This window comes from Polypterus senegalus, chromosome 2 (assembly GCF_016835505.1).
Source record: "Polypterus senegalus isolate Bchr_013 chromosome 2, ASM1683550v1, whole genome shotgun sequence".
NCBI lineage: Eukaryota > Metazoa > Chordata > Cladistia > Polypteriformes > Polypteridae > Polypterus > Polypterus senegalus.
The window spans coordinates 76098803-76119099 of NC_053155.1; the positions used below are offsets into that span (position 1 = coordinate 76098803).

General features: G+C 36.7%; 1 protein-coding gene across 2 annotated transcripts in view; it reads right to left on the bottom strand.

The window, feature by feature from the left end:
• Nucleotides 1-6527: 6527 nt before the first annotated feature.
• The window catches only part of fhip1b (FHF complex subunit HOOK interacting protein 1B), a 189410-nt gene continuing 175640 nt past the window's right edge, over nucleotides 6528-20297 (bottom strand). For both annotated transcript variants that reach the window (XM_039744021.1, XM_039744022.1), the window contains exon 12: nucleotides 6528-10121. In XM_039744021.1, coding sequence (XP_039599955.1) covers nucleotides 9820-10121 — 302 coding nt within the window. In that variant the 3' untranslated portion in view covers nucleotides 6528-9819. The remainder of the gene's footprint in view (nucleotides 10122-20297) is intronic.

Genomic DNA, 20297 nt, shown 5'->3' on the forward strand with positions numbered 1-20297 from the left:
AGAGAGACCTTAAAATGAAACGTTTACTTTGCAAGCATTGTTAAGTAAAAAGAAAGAACTTCGGCACACAAACAAGTGCACTGACTGCACAGAACAGCAGCAGTCGATTATTAACTGAAATCAGAAGATGAAAAGTAAGCCAAAATTCACAGTCAGGATCAAGCAAAAGATAAAATCGGAAAAATAAATAGAATGAAGCAAACAACACCAAAGAGGCAAAGACTAAGAGGTAAACAGTGAGTGATGGCCGAGTTCAGAGCCAAAGAAATCTAACCGAGGGCTTACTTGAATTTAACTAGCACCAAGAATTATTTTGTTTGAAATATTCATAAACTTGGATAAACTAGAAAGTCCAAGGGGCCAACCTTTATTCCCCTTTGACGTTTGATATCACACAGTTCATGACCCCTGACAACCACATAGCAACTATCAATAATGTCCCTAAAAAGCAATGCTAACACGAAGAACAAGATGGCACTGCAGGACAAGACAAAGGACAGCTAATCTCAGTAAAGATGCATTAAAGTAACAAATCATCATACTCCTTTGTCTCTAAACCCTCAAAACAATATATACATTTTTTTTTTAAAGTTCCGGGAACAAGAATCAAATTAGAAAGAAGAAGAAGAAGAAACCTCATCTGAAATCCCTCGTTATATGCGGCTGCAATATTCACATATATTAATTACTTCGTGACTGGCTAAAATTTAGCTTTTGTGAGAAATTCAGATCTGCCCAAAACGGCAACTGACAAAAAGAAAGCAGCGTTGATGATATTAAAATATCAAACTGGGGCTGAAATGAAGTGCAATGAATTTTTTTTCCCTGTGGTTAATTAACATGAAAGAACTGAAATATTTTATAAATGATTAGCATGTTTCACAGTGTATTAAATAATTTATGGTGATAATAATTTATTGGTAATGACATCTAATGATATGAGCCACATAAGGTGAATAGACATACTATATATGTGACTCATTTGCGCACATTCAAATGATATATGAAGAGTGATAAAAAATATTTGACCCTGAACCTCAAATGGAAATTCTATTTTGTAAGCTGATAAATGTTAGCTCATGTGTACTACAATATTGAGGTTTATGGTTTAATGTTTCTAGTATCAGGATTCAGTTAACATGGAGAGCAGAATCCTCTAAACCAAGTTTTGTGCTCGGACTGAATTTCTAGCTCTAGAGAACAATACGCCTTTGGAATAAAGGAATGAAGGAAAAAAAAAAAAAAAAGGGAAAAAAAAAAAATTTGGGCCAAAGATTGGGTAAATGGACTGATGCAGAGTTACCTACTGATCTCGCCCAAGGAGACAGATGGGTAAATAAATTAATGAAGATAGCAATAATGATCAGAATTGGAGAATGCAGGCAATGGACAGGCACCACAACACAGTAGGCTGAGTGTGTACATACAGATACTTTATACAGGTAGAGAGGAGGGAGAGGGTTTAAGTTTTGCGGAGGTTTGGTGAGCGTGGTCAGGTAAAGGAGTAGAAGGGGGGGTGGGGGAAAGGGGAAGGGGGACAAAAGCTTGGCTCGAGGGCTGACTTTCAATAGATCGCAGCGAGGGAGCTGCTCTGCTACGTACGACACCCCGACCCAGAATCAGGTCGTCTACGAATGATTTAGCACCGGGTTCCCCACGAACGTGCGGTGCGAAAGAGGAAGAGGGAGCGGCTACTCATCCGGGCCGCTCCCCCCCCGTCTCGAATGGCCCTCCGCGCCGGTCCGCCCCCACGGGAGGGCGGCCTCCGGCTATCCCTGGCCCACCGAGGCTCCGCGGTGCTAGGGTATCATCACGTTTAGGAGGGATTCTGACTTAGAGGCGTTCAGTCATAATCCCGCAGATGGTAGCTTCGCACCATTGGCTCCTCAGCCAAGCACATACATATTTACTTTTGCTTAGTCAATATACGCTGATGTTTCAGTCAAGAGAAGGACTAAAGAATTCCATCATGGCAGGGTTGGTCTCAAAGATTACCCAAGTTCTGACCAATGTTCTGCATCTTTGCCATCATAGAATTAATCAGAATGGAGAATGAAAGAATGTTGATGTATAAAATATTATTAGGGTTCATTGTGGGTCACTTCAAATCATACTCATGTAAAAGTATACATAAGCAAGATGGGTGTATATTGTTGGGTCAGAATGTTGTCTACTGAAAGGAAGCATCACCACATGAAAACTTCCAAAAAGTAGCTCAAAATAATGAACTTGGACCAAGAGAATTTAAGAAGTAATTTATAATAAAAAGAAACTTAAATACATCACTATGTCACAGAGTCCAAACAACACTTCAAAGGGAATCATTGTAATTCTCCATTACGATAAAAAAATGGTGAAAAAAACAATAATTACATATTGATATTATTGTGCTGTTTTTATTGAATACATGGTTCAAAATGTCCACATAATCAATCAGTTTTACACCGACTTGCTTTGGTATTTTCTTTTTATTGGGAGAATGATATAAACTGCAAAAATTATCAGTCAATTTTTGATCCAGCAGGTCTAAAGTTTAGTTTTATTAAATCAGCATATAACTTAGAGGAGTTATCTTTGACCCAGTATGTCTTTTAAAATACACATTACACCACTATCTAAAACCTGTTTTCCCCAGCTTGAAAATATTAAGCCAATTTTCAAATAAGCAGACGTAGAAATTAATTTACTGTCTTCTTTCAGGCAGAACTGGCATTATTCACAGATTTTAAATCCATTCAATCTGTAGCTTTCAGTTAATTCAAAATACTGCTATAAGAATTCACTGGTCTACAAAAAATATTTTTTGTTTGCTACTGGAAGCATGTCTTTATTAAGTTTTTAATACTGATTTAATATATGCAATCGGAATTAAGCTAGCACATCAGGTTTTTTGAAATACACATCATAGACGTTTTGACACTTTTGAATATCAGTATATCAATATGATATCTGGTGTTTTGGACTATGTCCCACCAAAATTGTTTTGATGCGTTTATTCTGAAAACAAGCCAGAAGACGATACCAGAGACACGTAAAGCATATTTATGTCAATTTACCTCAAAAAAATGTTGGAGGCACTCGCTTTTGCGCTTGTACTGCACATTCGTCTCTCTTTGCAAGAACCAACAGTAGTCACCGATCATGCTCAGAGTGAATTTTCCCCGATATCAGCTTTCCATCACCTTTACATCTTGATGAAATCTTTCACTATGCTCATCTCTGACATCACTTAGATTTGGTGGAAAAAAGTTGAGAATGTAAAAAAATGTGTCTTTAGTGACATTCTGGCTCCTGTAAGCTACTATACTTTCAGCATATTCTCCACAAACTAATTCTCTGCTCTGTGACTGTCAAGAAAATTCTGGACAACCTGCATGAATGAGGGTGCTGATTCAGTTGACTTCAGTTTCCTTTTGAACTCATTGTCAAGCATCAGTTCATGTATTTCAGGGCCAACAAAAACACCTTCCTTAATTTTGACTTCACTTTTCTCGAGACCAAACTTATTTCTTAAATACTGAAATGCGTCGCCTTTACTGTTCTGTCACCCTAGTTGTCCAAGACCTGGAACATCATAACAAAAAAATGGGACGTGCTGGACGAAAACGGTTTTCAGATTTGGAGTCAGCAAGTGAAATTTGTTAAAGTACAGATGAAAGAATCCCAGTAGCAAAATGCTTGTTGACCAGTGGCATCAGTCCAAGAACTAGAAAGTACAGTCACATAACAGCCATTTTTCTAATCCTTTCACTGGCTTCTAGTTAAGCGTTGGGTTGATTTCAAAATTCTCTTTTTAACACATAAAACCTTAAATAGCCGAACCTACTTACTTAATTGAACTTATTAATACATACATACCAGAGTGTATGTTAACGTGTCAAGATGAGAGTCTACTGAAGATTCTTCTTCTTCTTTCGGCTGCTCCCTTTAGGGGTTGCCACAGTGGATCATCTTCTTCCATATCTTTCTGTCCTCTGCATCTTGTTCTGTTACACCCATCACCTGCATGTCCTCTCTTACCACATCCATAAACCTTTGCTTAGGTCTTCCCTTTTTCCTCTTCCCTGGTAGCTCTATCCTTAGCATCCTTCTCCCAATATACCCAGCATCTCTCCTCTGCACATGTCCAAACCAACGCAATCTCGCCTCTCTGATTTTGTCTCCTAACCGTCCAACCTGAGCTGACCCTCTAATGTACTCATTTCTAGTCCTGTTCATCCTCGTCACACCCAGTGCAAATCTACTGAAGATTAGAAAGATTAATTCAATAAAAGAGGGAGGTTAAGCTTTTAGATCCAGGGCCTCAATGCTATGGAACGATCTGCTGGCTTATATAAGAGATGCCTCTTTGGCCCAAGCTGAAGACTTACTACTTTGGCTTAGCATTTCCAGCTGCCGACAGGAATTTTTGCTTTTCTTTTCCCCATCATAATTTGTCTAAATTATGTAAATGGCAACATTAATGGACATCTATTGTTAGCATCTTTTCAGTTTAAAATGGCTTTGTTTTACTGTAAACTCACCAGTATCTTTATGTGTGTATTGTATGTAAAGTTTTTAATTATATTTAAACTGTGAACTTGTACAGTGCACTCAGGGAAGTGCGCTATATTAAAAAAAAAGAACCTGAAACAATTGTTCAGGGTCTCAAACTGATATCCCCGTTTTCTGCAAAGTCTAAAATGCATTACATTTTCTCATTATTAGCACATTTACAGTAAACACATTTTCATATTGTTTATCAGAATTCTCTGTAGTTCAAGAAAATGCTTCTAACCTTGATGCATACATGGTACTCTTTCGACTAACACCGTTACCCACCACTATCATCATACAATTAGTTTTAAGTACCTCTTATGCCTCTCATTTCTGCCTTCTAGTTTCATTTCTATTTTCTTTGTCCTGAAAACTGCCAGTGATTGCTGCCAGTGATTGCTTCTACTCCTACCTACCCTAATGTTAAACACCTAACCAGATTTTAAATTGTAATGTGCATTTGTGTTCTAAGAAAACAAAGTTTACATCAAGAGGAATGATTAAATTATGAAAAAATACAATTAATATTTTGCATAACAAAACAAGTATATGTGATTGCGTCCCAAGGATGAACAACTTTTCTCTGGTTCGCCCAGAGACATTGGGCAGTGCAACACACAGCTTCTCTCCAAACAGCCAATTGTTTCTGGTAGCACAACATCTACAAAGGCAGCTGCAACTGCTGCTAAACTGGTTCTAATTAATTCTATCTTCAACTAACTCTACAAATGTACAGTATGATAGGAAACTAAGCAAAAGAGTGTGTGCAATTTCTGAGCCTCTATTCTTTCACATTAAAAAACTTTTTAAAAAGACACTCCCTCACACATTAGGTTACCTGTATTTGTTGTGATCAATAGCAGAACTATCTTTGCCAGACATCTTTTACAATATTTGACAGTTTGTGCTGGAAATCCAGTGCCATCGATTCCCGAATTCAACTGAATACTGGCTGCTCGAGAGAGTGCTGCCTGTTGTGCAGCACCATGTTTGCTGTATTTTCATGGACTGAAGTTTTCTTAGCTTTTACCAACCCTTTATAGACTTTGAAGTAAAGTGTGTGTGTTATATCCTTTGGGAGTGCTAATTCACCAGTCACAATAAGCTCCAAGAGCACTTAAAACAAAATGCCCATTAGAAGGGGATATCACTTGTCAAACCGTGTCAAGCAATAAAGGCAAACACAAATAAAAAACACGAATCTGAAACTCAGCTGGGGAGGAACACTTGCTGAGACACGACAGTGAAACTGCAACCACACTTGGAGCAGACTGTTTCTTTCTCTCTCACTCACATTCACATACACACGCACGCATACACTGGTTTTTAGCAGCAGAAGTATGGTAATTTGGTTTGTCCTTTAGTTAAATTTATGTTACGTTGCACTAATTGGCACTTACTGTAAACCACATATCAAAGGACAAACACCTCTTGCTGAGATATCAACTGGTATTCATCATACTAGACATAAAGTGTTCCACCCCTTAGGATACTGAATCTGTAGAATGGGGTCAGCATGTGGGACTATGGCCACTACATTCTGTCTATGAGCAGGTACGACAAACAGTGCATTATAATGGTGCTAAAATAAGTATTTATTGTACTTACATGATAACTGGTTGGTTGTAGCATGTATGTTAATCTACTCAAATGATCCTGGATGAGTACTCAAATGTCACAGGCGAGCAATATCTTAGGTCAGGAGAGCAAGGCTGAGAGAGAGACATAAAATGATACTCCCCAACCCTCATCCCTCAAATCAAGTTGCAGTAGTAGTCAAGGGTCTACTTGATCAGCTGAGCAAGAGACACATAATTAAAAAAAAAAAAAAAAAAATATTTACTTCCAACCCCGAGGCCCCAGGTCCATAGCTGGAAGGGGATGGAACCTTGAGCCATTTCTCAATGGTGACAGTCAGGCAGTTTTGCAAGTTAAATAAATTAACACATACAAACTTTCCTAAATTAACTGAACATACTAAGACAATTAAGAATGTAAGAATGAGATCAGACAATTTATTTTGTTGAATTTTCACAAACAGAAAATATTTCCATGTACAGAGGCAATGACAAAAATAGGAACAGCAAAATTAACTGTGCAAAAATCAAATTTAACATGCAAAAGAAATGCAATATTTCATCAAACCCTCAACATTTTATGGAAATAAAAATGCTTCCAGCTTTACCCTCCGATCGAATCAAATAAAACTTTAGGAACAGTTAAGGTCCACTCTATACTGTACTGAATTCATCCAGCTGACATGTCCCTAATAAGACCAGAAAGAAAAAGACTAGAAAATACCCAGCAATCTCCTACAGTGGCATGCACATCCCAGACAGACATCCAGTGACTGAAGAGGTTCACTTAGTGTAAAGGTGATGCAATATGGTTTGAATGAGCCAGTCAAGCTAAAAGGATTGTTTAAAAAGGAGGTCTTTGAATTGTACTTTAACAGCAATCTGTTAAATCTCAACCTGAGAAGCAGAAGTTCCTGATGTTAGACAAAGAAGCACAATAACTGTGGGCCACATAGGCCAATTTTTTCAATGTTCTTATTTATATTTACTTTTAAATTTACTGTGCATGGGAGTGGCACCTATCACCGAACAGTCTCAGAAAACTCAGACACTGTTATCTGCACTCACCAAAATGTGATTGTTCTCAAAGATAAGTGAATGCAGAAAAGTTTCAAAGGTGTCTGTAAAGAGAACATCTGTCTATAGAAATTGCTGGACTGGGATTAGCTAGACCATAGACGTTATTGCTAAGTCAAAACATTTATAAATTAATAAAACCATTCCCTTTTTAGTTACAGTCTTTGACTTACTTTTATTTTAAATATATAAAAATATTTCTAGCAACATTCATTTGTGTTTTATCTTGTTGTATACATTATTTACAGATTACACAAATGCATCAAGTGATGCCAGCATGATTGAATAATGGAAATGAGTTGCATAGATTTCAAAAAAATGGAGATAATGAGTTGTTGTCTCCTTTTTAACACACACACCAGAACCTACAGAATGTGCAAATTAAACAATGAATTAGGTAAAATTCAAATATAATTTTTTTTTTCAACAATCAACAGTACAATAATCCAAAATTAAAGCACAGCTCCTTTCAAGCAAGCCCAATGGAGCAACAATTACTGTAAATAATATGCCATAAACCACACCTCATTGATGAAATAAATATGTGACATTTAAGAAATTAGTATTTCAATTTAGATCATGAAAAATAGATTTAAAATAATAATAAAAAATATAAGCAAATAATTTCTTAGGGTTTGTATAATTCAGATTTACCACTGAATTACACTTCTTGAAAATACTGAATGTAAATGCCAAGTAACAAAAAGGAAAAACACTCAAATTTAAATACAGTATATCCCAAAAAATATATAAAATAAAATAAAATAAAATAAAATGACTGAAAGAGCTTGCTGTGATGAGTTGGGATCTCTGATAGGGTTAATTTATGAGTTTTAAGATGTTTTATTCTAAAAATGAAGCAAACACTCTATAAGACAAGTGAACAATAAGGCCCTGAGTGGAGCTCAGTCAATAATGATAAAATACAAATAGAAACACGTTATAAATCACTGCATTCATAACTTTAAAACAATTAATTCCCTTTCAATCCTATTTTTCATTCATTCACTCTTACATTAATTATTTAAAAATCAAAATAACCTGATAATTTAGAGTGAGAAACACAAGTGTTCAATGCACTCTGTGATACCTATGCAGATATGATTAAGAGCTGGCATTGATCTGCTTTTTAGTGCTTTAAACCCTAATTTCTATTCTCCTTTTTATAGTCAACTAGCACCGATAATTTAAACAAATTCTCAAAAGTGCCACAGAAATTAATTAAATGACATACTGGTAAACAATGGGTGGGGAAATATACTTTTTGGAATATACATTTACATAGTGATGCAAAAAATTCATCTTATTAAGAACAGACATAATACTTAATGCGTATTATACTGTGCAAGTTTATTTTTTCTAAAAATGATCAATGAACAATTATTGTGTAAATATAAATATTTAAAAAAAAAAAAGCAGGGTTTAAGTTTTTAATATTTTTCAAAACATCTTAGATATTATATGGAAATGCATGATTTGAAAACAGTAATAAACTAACATTAGCTATGTAGAAATACACGGCTGCTGCACATAAACTGTACAAGCATTTCACATAAAATTGATGCGTTATAGAGGAATTTGAAAAATGTAAATCAGAATGCACAAAATGTGATAGGTAACTAAGTACACATCACAGAGAAATGCATCAGTTTCAATTGATGATAATTTTTGAATCACTGACTTGTAATGTCTATTACATATAGAACACAACAAATGTCAATTAGGACTTTCATTTCATAGGGAGAAAATAAAAGATATAAATGAAATAAATGTAAAGTCACAGAAAACTGAAGCTGCAGGTATTTAATCTCTCTTTAGGCAACCAAATCGTTTTTTAAAGCAGTTTTTTTGTGACGGGTGACATGTTTAGTCTACCAGTAAAAAAAAAAAAAGGTTGTCTTTTTACTCCAGTTCCTAGTCTAGAGACAGGTTGAGAAAATATGCCAAAGCCACACAGACCTTTAAGACAGTGAACCCTACAACTAAACTGAGACACAGATATATTACAGAGCAGTAAGACAACTCCATGTATGTAGAGATTGGTCTGCTCAATACAGGAATACAATGCTCTAGATTTCGGTTCTCGTACCTGCTAAAAATAATGAAACACAGTTAACTGCATTAAATAAAACCTATTACTGAGCCTTCTAGATATCAGTTGGTAGATAATATAGAAACTTACCAAAGAGAACAGTAAATTCTTGTGTTCAAAGACGGATACACAGACAGATGGCAAACAAAAGATATCCAGCTAAATGAAGTAACATTTATGACTCTTAGGAGGAAGACAATAGAGCTTTCCAAAAATGAGTCCATTTTATACTGATATGTTTAATTTAGATAAGAAAAGGTCCTCATTAGATTCCTAATAGAACAAAGTCATTTGCGTACAGAAACAGTATCTTCCAGTTCATAACAGAAAAGATTTCTTAAATCCTTCATATCTTACATTAAAAGTGGTGCTTCAAAGGCCATGATGGTATCAACTTTGCATTTAACAGAATCACGTAAGCCCATTCTTCCTTTACTATGCATGTGTCATTAAAAGTCTGCATAGTCATCCTGCATTACTGGCATAATGCTGTGACTACTGAATCTCAAGAATCCGTATTCTGCAAACTCAGTGTTATCACTCCTCTGTTTCTTGGTACAGTGGAAAAGGTGTAGTCACAGCATGCTCTTGAGCTAAAGCAGCTAGTTCCTTTAAAAATTCAGTAAAAATAATAGCACAGTATACAGCATTTTTGACACGTAGTGCTTCATTCTGTCGTTCCACTGTTCCAAGAGCTGAGCCTCTGAAAAGGGCACTGTGTAGAACTTGTCCACCATCTCTCACATGGGCAAAAGCAAACTGGGCAGCTTGCTTAGCTCTTGTAGGACTGTTAGTATGCCGCAGTATCAGTTCACCAAGGGATGTCTTTCGGCTTTTTACTGAAGAGAAACAAGAGATAAAACGGTCAAACTCAGTTTTTGAAATTTTTTGTCTAATAGAATTATCACTCAAACAATACCATATCTGTAGAAATCCCTTTTGAGTTAATTATATCTGGTACATATTATGGACAATGCCAGAAGGTGGTAGAAAGTTATTCATAATTCTGTAAATTCTCATATATGATTTATTTGATTAAAGGACTCTTACTTTAAAATCTAGAATTCTGGCTTACAACCAATGTTTTTAAAAGACTACAAACCACAGATGATGGGGGGAAAAAACAGCATAATATTAAGCCTACAAACCCCCTTCCTGCAAATTTTGCCACCTATCATAGTTTTTGAGTGTTGTGGGAAATTTCTGGAATACTCAATGAATAAGTATGACAGGCGGCTGCGGCCACGGCCATTGCCAGCTTGGGTGGGAGGTCCGGGGAAAACAGCATCTATAATACACTACCTCCCCCGGAAAGCTAGAGGGGCAGCTTTGGCACCATGGATTCCCCCAGGGCAGGCTGGGAGTTGGAGTTTGGCGTAGCCCTGTTGGGTTCTGTGGGTGCTACCAGGGGAAGCTGTAGAGCCCTATATTGCGCACCACACCTGGGAGTGATTCTAGGCCTGATTAATGAGTAATCTGGAACACTCCCAGGGCCAAAATAAAAGGAGCTGCCTCACTCCACTCAACGAGCCAGAGTAGGGAGGAATAGGGACAAAGCTTGACCATAGAGACAGAAAGGAGAGACGATGACGAGGATGCAGCAGCAGAAGAAGAATAAGAAGACAGAATGGACTGTATATTTGGTGCTCTGTGCACTGTGCTGTTGAGGGGAGCAAGGGAGACGTACTTCCCCTTTTGTAAATAAACATATGTTATGCTGAAAATCGTGTCTCTGCTTGTCTGTATTGGGTTTGGGGCAGCCAGAGAGGCTCTGGTTTCCACAGAAGGTCTTACACTTTACTGAACAACATCACGTGAGCATGGGAAAGGTACCATATAAATAAAATTCATCATCATTATCATTACTGCTATTATTGTTATTATTATCAATGAACCAACTTTTAAACATAATATTTAATGTAATCATAATATTTTTTTTAAACTGTCTGAGGCTGCCTGTTAACCAAGAAGAAAAAACAGCAACCCAATTAGGTAAAGACTCTTGGAAGATGTCTTGCATTTTATTGGTTAACCTCACCCACTGTCCAGTACAATGGCAAATACAATAAATTTTTTTCATTATCAGGACATTATAAGAAGCTATACACATGATAAGATTAGAGAACAATAGACCAGATTTCTCAATTATAAATATATCTGCACCTTATATGCTTTTTAAAACTTTTCTATACTATTTCTGTAATTTAATACAGAAGTGGTTACGCTTCTGCATATATGCTTACTTTTTTGTTTAGAACATTACACAGTTTTCTGCTAAATGGGCACCAGTTATTTTACTTGTTAAATATGGTGAACTGTTTTATTACTGTTTGGTTCATCCATCATAATAACAGCTGAAGATAACTGTTCAAGTTCAGCAAAGGTGGCTTGACACCACGTATTAGAATTTAAGTTCATGTACTGTATATATAAAAGAGGTAAATCAAGATTCCAGGGAAATACTTGCCCAATGTCGCAGGGATAAAAAGGCCAGATTTATCTTTTTATATATATGTACATATTCCCAATTAATTTCAATCCCTGGATGATCAGCCATAAATAAGTCAAGCAACCACAGAAAAAGTTATAACTGGATCAAAGCTGTAATGCAATGTAATATTTAAAGATGAGGTTCTGCCATAAAAGTATGACGAACAGAATTTTCAGTAACTCTATAGGAGTCTTGGCCTTTGAAAAAGACTCACAGCTGATGGTGGACCTGGAGAGACAGCTGAAAGTCCATTCATGGGACTGAATTTGAAGTGAACTGCTGTATCCATTATGTTATTATTATTTGCTTGATCAAGTAGTATGCCATTGTAATGTTCTGCTTTTTGAGGAAAAAAGGAAAACTGGAGGCAGAGCTGTAACAGAACAAAGTGGGCAACAGATGAAATGAAAACTTGTCAAAAACCCAAATAAATTCATGATGGAGAAAACACCATGATATGGTTCCAGTTGAAAGACCACGTCAGAGCAATTGAAAAGAATCTTGTGCTGAATTTTATAAATCCTAGTTGATATCATACAGCAAGCATGTTATAAATGTATTATGTCATGGTATACATGCCCCTCGATTTTTTTTAATTTTATTGTATTTTTTGTCATTGTTATTAATTTTTATTGTTATTTTGATAGGGATATTGTTGTGCCATTTTGTTTACCATTTCTCAGACAGTCATTGCCTTTTTGTGGTTTGATTTTATGGTCGCAGCTATACAGTTGATGGTGATCACTTTGTGTTGCCCGCCATGTCACCAGAATGGCCCATGATGTCACTGTGTCACTGCTATAAAAGAGGTCAGAACACTCTCTGATGCATCTTTACCCAACTTTGAATGAAAGAAATTTAAAAACTATTTTCTGCAAATATGTTAGTTCTGACTGGAAAAGGACATAGACCAGGAATTTTCATTTTGATATTTGGATACAGTTTTTTACTTTAATGCATCGTTCTTTTGTTATTTTTTGGTTTCTGGACCCACCAGCAATTTGAATACTCTGTTGTCTAGTCCACATAATTATCAATTATCACATCCAAATGCAATCAATCAAAATTACCTTCTTGCTATTACCTTCTAACACCAATAGGAAAGGGCAGCATCAAAAACATGAGCACTCTTGAAATAAAGAGGGTGTTAGTTAAGATAAAGTAACTTACATACATACCAAAGAGCACATTGAAACAGTTTTTACAATCCCTCACATGTGAGCCCGATTTCCTCCACCCTGGGCATTTTTTTAGGAGACCTTATAAAGTACAAGGGTTTCTTGAACCAAGGCAGACTGAACTTTGAGCAGCAGCCATAAACATACCCAACAGTCAGATCAAAGGATGCAGATCAAAGGTTGCCTTTATCACTTCACTTCTTGAAGATAAGAAACCTAAATAAGCTTCAGCACTTTGTGATTCCAGCCATTCCTGTTTTTAAAATATTTTTGATCAGCCTGAATAAAGAGGTCTGTCAATAAATTTTAAAATACTTTTTTGTCTTATTGTCATACTTATTGATCTTCATTTCCTTGTCCTGTCATTCAGAATTGCCTCCTAGCTGCTACCTTCTGACAAACATAATTGGACATGACTGACCTGTGAAACAAGAATTCCTGAAATCTATAATATAATTTAAAACAAAATGTCTGACTCCAAACCGGAGTCATACCTGCCATGATCTGTCCTGAAATAAAAAAAAAAGGAGATTATGGTAACTTCTTTGTTTCTTAATAAGGTCGCAGTACTTGTGCAAATAAAAGCTATATTTGATCATTGTTTCCTTTGTAATACATATTTTAAAGAGTTTTTCTTCATTTACAAATGTATAATTGCTGCAAAGATTCATCAAGCTTTTCAGAAATATTTTAATATATGTCAGTTGCTTGTGGTGAACACACCAACTGTTAAAATGAGTACCAACATTCTATGAAAATATATGCTGAAAAAGGTTGACATTTTTGGTTTGCAACATGGTATAACTTGGACTATGACTCCTATTCCTTATCAAAAAACATTTTTATTGTGTCATCGTTTTTTCTTTTAAAACTAAAATGCTTCAGTAACATGCTATATATATTCATATATGAATATGAAGTTTCTTTGTTCTTTTTTCACATGTACACAAATTACACAATGCCGTTTACTTTCTTCAAAAAATAAAAAAACAAGAAACTGAGAAAATTAAATGAAAATGTAAAAATATGAAAACTATGTTCCTAGTAAGAAAAATCAAAGATAAAGGGGGTATAAAAAATAAGATACTATGCAAGTACAGATTTCTCATCCTAGCTTGGTACAAGAAATGGCTGATGCGTAGGGGTATCATTCACTATTAATATCCTTGCAATGAGTCATCCTTGTGATCTGAAAGCAGGTAGCACTCTTCAGAATGATCTACTGCGTATTAAAAAATAAAGAAGAGTTTAATTTTTACTTGACCCTGGTCAAGTCATTTCACCTACTTGGGTTCCATTTGAAAATTACATATAAAAACTGTAATGTATGCTAACCTTCCAAAATGCGTCTAAAATTGGTGATGTGTACCTATTGAAGACAATGATGTATAACATAAATTATCAAAAAAATGCTTCAAAACAAAAGAATATTTTCAAAAGAAAATGTAAATATTGCACGCTTGATGCAACATCATGGCACACTGATCATTGTCTGTGTGGAGGTTTTACAATTCCCCTGTGTGTATGTGAGACTGTGTGTATTTTCTTAGGAAATGGATGTTCACTCTTCTACATTCCAATGATGTTAGTTTAGGTGAGACAAAGCTGGGCCAGTGTGGGTGTGCATGAATGAGGCTTGTAACTCACTGTTCTAGGATTTGTTTAGCATTGCTGCTAAAATACAATCTTTACCCTTATGACTATTGTCTTGGATTAAGTGCCTTTAAAATGCATAGATGAAGAAACTGGAAATAAGGTTCTATTTTTTTAGTAATGTATTTCAAAAAGTATAAAAATATAATCAAACATTTTCATTTAAAGGCATGTAATGTTTTCATACAACATTTCTAAACATTATATTGATTTATTCAAACTTATGTAGCAGTACGCATTTTTGGTGAGCTTGGTTGGAGAAAAAAAAATGTTGGACAATTTAAGATGTGACACTTGATCTCAAAAATGTTAAGTTTAAACTTGGTACAAGCAGAATGTAAAGAGCAGTGAAAACCATGCATAAATTTTATTTTGCTGTTTTATCATACTGCAAATTAAAGTAAGCTATATTCACATGAGAAATTATGTGTTTGCTGGAGAGGTATCTTACATGCTGCAACATGGTTAATCCATCTACAGTGGGATGCAAAAGTTTGGGCAACCTTGTTAATAGTCATTATTTTCCTGTATAAATCGTTGGTTGTTACGATAAAAAATGTCAGTTAAATATATCATATAGGAGACACACACAGTGATATTTGAGAAGTGAAATGAAGTTTATTGGATTTACAGAAAGTGTGCAATAATTGTTCAAACAAAATCAGGCAGGTGCATAAATCTGGGCACCGTTGTCATTTTATTGATTCCAAAACGTTTAGAACTAATTATTGGAACTCAAATTGGCTTGGTAAGCTCAGTGACCCCTGACCTACATACACAGGTGAATCCTATAATGAGAAAGAGTATTTAAGGGTGTCAACTGTAAGTTTCCCTCCTCCTTTAATGTTCTCTCTGAAGAGTAGCAAAATGGGAGTCACAAAACAACTCTCAAATGACCTGAAGACAAAGATTGTTCACCATCATGGTTTAGGGGAAGGATACAGAAAGCTGTCCCAGAGATTTAAGCTGTCTGTTTCCACAGTTAGGAACATATTGAGGAAATGGAAGACCACAGGCTCAGTTCAAGTTAAGGCTCGAAGTGGCAGACCAAGAAAGATTTCGGATAGGCAGAAGCGATGAATGGTGAGAACAGTCAGAGTCAACCCACAGACCAGCACCAAAGACCTACATCATCATCTTGCAGTAGATGGAGTCACTGTGCATCGTTCAACCATTCGGCACACTTTACACAAGGAGATGCTGTATGCGAGAGTGATGCAGAGGAAGCTTTTTCTCTGTCCACAGCACAAACACAGCCGCTTGAGGTATGCTCAAGCACATTTGGACAAGCCAGCTTCATTTTGGAATAAGGTGCTGCGGACTGATGAAACTAAAATTGAGTTATTTGGGCATAACAAGGGGCGTTATGCATGGAGGAAAAAGAACACAGCATTCCAAGAAAAACACCTGCTACCTACAGTAAAATATGGTGGTGGTTCCATCATGCTGTGGGGCTGTGTGGCCAGTGCAGAGACTGGGAATCTTGTCAGTTAAGGGACGCATGGATTCCACTCAGTATCAGCAGATTCTGGAGACCAATGCTGAATGCTGCACCGGGGCTGGATCTTTCAACAAGACAACGACCCGAAACACTGCTCATAATCCACTAAGTCATTCATGCAGAGGAACAAGTACAACGTTCTGGAATGGCCATCTCAGTCCCCAGACCTGAATATAATTGAAAATCTGTGGTGTGAGTTAAAGAGAGCTGTCCATGCTCGGAAGCCATCAAACCTGAATGAACTAGAGATGTTTTGTAAAGAGGAATGGTCCAAAATAACATCAACCACAATCCAGACTCTCATTGGAACCTACAGGAAGCGTTTAGAGGCTGTAATTTCTGCAAAAGGCGGATCTACTAAATATTGATTTCATTTCTTTTTTGTGGTGCCCTAATTTATGCACCTGCCTGATTTTGTTTGAACAATTATTGCACACTTTCTGTAAATCCAATAAACTTCATTTCACTTCTCAAATATCACTGTGTGTGTCTCCTATATGATATATTTAACTGACATTTTTTATCGTAACAACCAACGATTTATACAGGAAAATAATGACTATTAACAAGGTTGCCCAAACTTTTGCGTCCCACTGTATGTAAAATATAGAGATTGTTGGTTATAACATGAGTTGGAGCATGTGACAGAGCCTTTCAGTGTCACTCTAATCTGTAACTTACTAGTATCTGTCATTCATGATATTCAGCTTCTGCATAAGACCTCTAGAGCCTTTAGTTTCGTATGCCAGCCAGGATTTTGTCAGTGTAGATTATGCATTTTCTGCTTTTGTGTGGGTTTTCCTCCATGTGCTCTGGTTTTTCTTTCTCCTTCCAGCAGGCTATATCCACATGTAGGGTGCTTAAGTACTTCCGGTGAAATCTCGGCCAGCTCAGTCACTGTCATTGTCCATACTGCAGTTGTGATTTTTGTTTAGTGGTGAGAATGTGCGAGAAAAAGAAGTTTAAGTTTCAAGCGTACAGATAGGTCTACAGTTGAACATTGCTGTATACCTTTATGTCGAACTTGTAGTAAGTACAACAAGGTACATACATTTCCCACCGATGCGGAAACCTGATCTAAGTGGATCGTCACTATCTGGAGAGAGAGCTTTTACAGTTAAGCCCTCTACCTGAGTTTGTAGCTAGCATTTTCAAACAGAGGATTTTCGTGAGCCAGGAGTTGAGACATGGCAGAGACTGTTGAAGAAAGGTGCAGTTCCTGAGTTGTTTGAGTGGAACAACTTCGTTCCACTTTCAAGACCAGGGAGCTCATGTATAAACGGTGCCTACTCACAAAAATGTTGCATACGAATGATTCCACGCTCAAATTGTGATGTATAAAACCTAAACTTGCCATAAGCCACACACATTTCCATGGTACCTCATACCCTGGCGTACGCAAGTTCTCCGCTCGGTTTTCCAGACTGACGGCACCCAGCGTCAAAGCAGTGCTACTGTTCCTATGTGGTTTCCCTTTCTTTTTCAGATCTACATCCCTGACGCGGCTTTATAAATACACTGAAACTAACTGCATATTTTTTATTAGTTTAATGCATCTAATTGTAATTAACTTGTAACAATATAATGGTCCAGGGAATGGTCAAACTATTCTAAATATAAGAGCTGCTTTAGCGTTGTTACTCTCACTGCACCTTCTTCTTTGTCTTCTTTTTCTTTCAGCTGCTCCCGTTAGGGGTTGCCACAGTGGATCATCTTTTTCCATATTGCTCTCACTGCACCACTCAGAGTATTTATATCACTGTATCTGAGGGGGAATCAAAGATCTACAGAAGCTGAGAAAGAGAATTATCGGTATACAGCATTAAGCACATGCTGCCTCAACCACAGCAAACGTTTCAAAGTCTGTAAGGACCTCGTGGTTCAGAAACAGTTTCATCCCAAGAGCTCTAAATGCACTCAATCAGTCCATCAAGTGCTCCTTGTAGAACTGTTTGTACTTATTAGTACAATCACCTCACTGTAAACTTGCATTACAGTTATAATATTGCACAACCTGAGCCACTATATAAAGCGCGTATTTACATATGATGACGATATCATTTTAAGATGAAATGCAGCAAAATATGTTTTTTATATTATACAGATAAAACTTTTACTTCATTTAAATAATCTATATTGTTAATAATTAAACATGACAGGACACGGTGCCACAACGCTAACTAGGAACTTGCTCTCCGTTCACGGATTGTTCCTGCCTTGCGCTGTGTTCTTGTTTGTGCTGGCGCGACACTGGAAGGACAGATGGATAGAATAATTAAACATGTACTACGAAGATATTTCAGTGTTCCTTAAAAGTTTTGAAGAAACGGTGTTCTATGCTTACAGATGGCTTAACGTCAGAGCTGATTGTGTGGCAATTGGTTACTTGGAGAAAGAAAAGGAAGGACACACACACATCCACATATATATATGTACATATCTACATACATATATATCTACACATATACACATACACACATATATATATATATATATATATATACACATACACACATATACATATATATATATATACTAATAAAAGGCAAAGCCCTCACTCACTCACTCACTCACTGACTCATCACTAATTCTCCAACTTCCCGTGTAGGTAGAAGGCTGAAATTTGGCAGGCTTATTCCTTACAGCTTACTTACAAAAGATGGGCAGGTTTCATTTCGAAATTCTACGCATAAGGGTCATAACTGGAAGCTATTTTTCCCCATATAATGTAATGGAGTCTTGAGTTGGAGATGGCGTGGGGGAGTTTAGTGTGACATCATCACGCCTCCTACGTAAGTACGTAGAGAACAAGGAAGAACTCCAAACAGCGATGAGCACAAACGCCATTTCACAATTGAGAAGGCAGAGAAACATTATGAAGCAAATGATGCATACAAGCATATTCATAAGTACAGCTACTGCGGAAACAAAGCACGGCGTGAACCGTAAGTTTATATTAAATTAAGTTCATAGACAGGCTGCCACTAGCGGTTGTAATTTAGTGCCTGCCCATATAAGGCCGTCCATCAGCGGCAATCCAATACAAACACTGCCGGTAAATGTTCACGGGTGAAGGACTGCGCTTATGCAGAGGAAGATGAGATGGTCAGGTTGGTGTTTGGCACAAACTCATTGAAACTGCGAGAGAAACTTTTAAGTGCCGGGTCTTAGCTGACATTACACGAGATGGCACCAGTACAGCTGGGAACCTTCGATGCAAGAACACCAAGCGGCTCACGTGAACTGACGCAATGCGCAGACAAAAAGCAACAGTTCCAAAGAGTGCTGAACAAAAACCGAATTACACAATTGAGAAGGCAGCAAAAAAATATGAAGCATCTTATACATACAATCATATTCATAAGTGCAGCTACTGCGGAAACAAAGCACACGGTGGAAAAAGTGAATGTCCTGCTAAAGGAAGACAGCGTAAAAAAAAAAAAAAACGTGCATGCAGTTTGTCACGTCTCAGATAAAGAGGAAGACGAGCTGTTTATTGATGCAGTAAGGAACTAATCGATGAATGAAACCTCTTATCTTTACAACGATTGACAAACACGGAATGTAACTTGAACACATCCTACAAATACGAGCCTGATTGAAAGAAATAATGATAATCAAATCCTTGATGACAGCAACATTCAATAACACTCACAAAACAATTACTGTATATTGACAATCATGTTACGTTATTTTTAAAATGTTCCCTTTTCTTTTCATAACTTCTACTTCTCCACTGGGTACGGGTATATATATATATAAATGTATATATATACCCGATCTAATACATACTTTAGCATAGACAAGCCACACGCTGTGGCTAATTGTAGAGTCTTAAGCCTCTAACGCCGACATTCGAGGTTCGATTCCCGAGAGGGGGTGTACTGACTATGTACGTGCGCTACCTGATTCATTTTACCTTCGCATCTCCTTGGTTTGGGACGTATGAAAAAATATTAGGTTAACGCAGAATCATGTTATGTTATTTTTAAAATTTTCCCTTTCTTAGCACAAGCACAGCTGAGAAGCTTCGATGCATGTACTCCATAACGCGTTAAAAAATAACGCATTTAATCACACTTTCAATTCCAAGCAAACGGGAACTTTTGTCAATGCATGATTTCCTGGTACATCCATTACACTGATGCACACATCACAGCTACAAAAATGTTAGAGTCGGAATAAAGCTCAA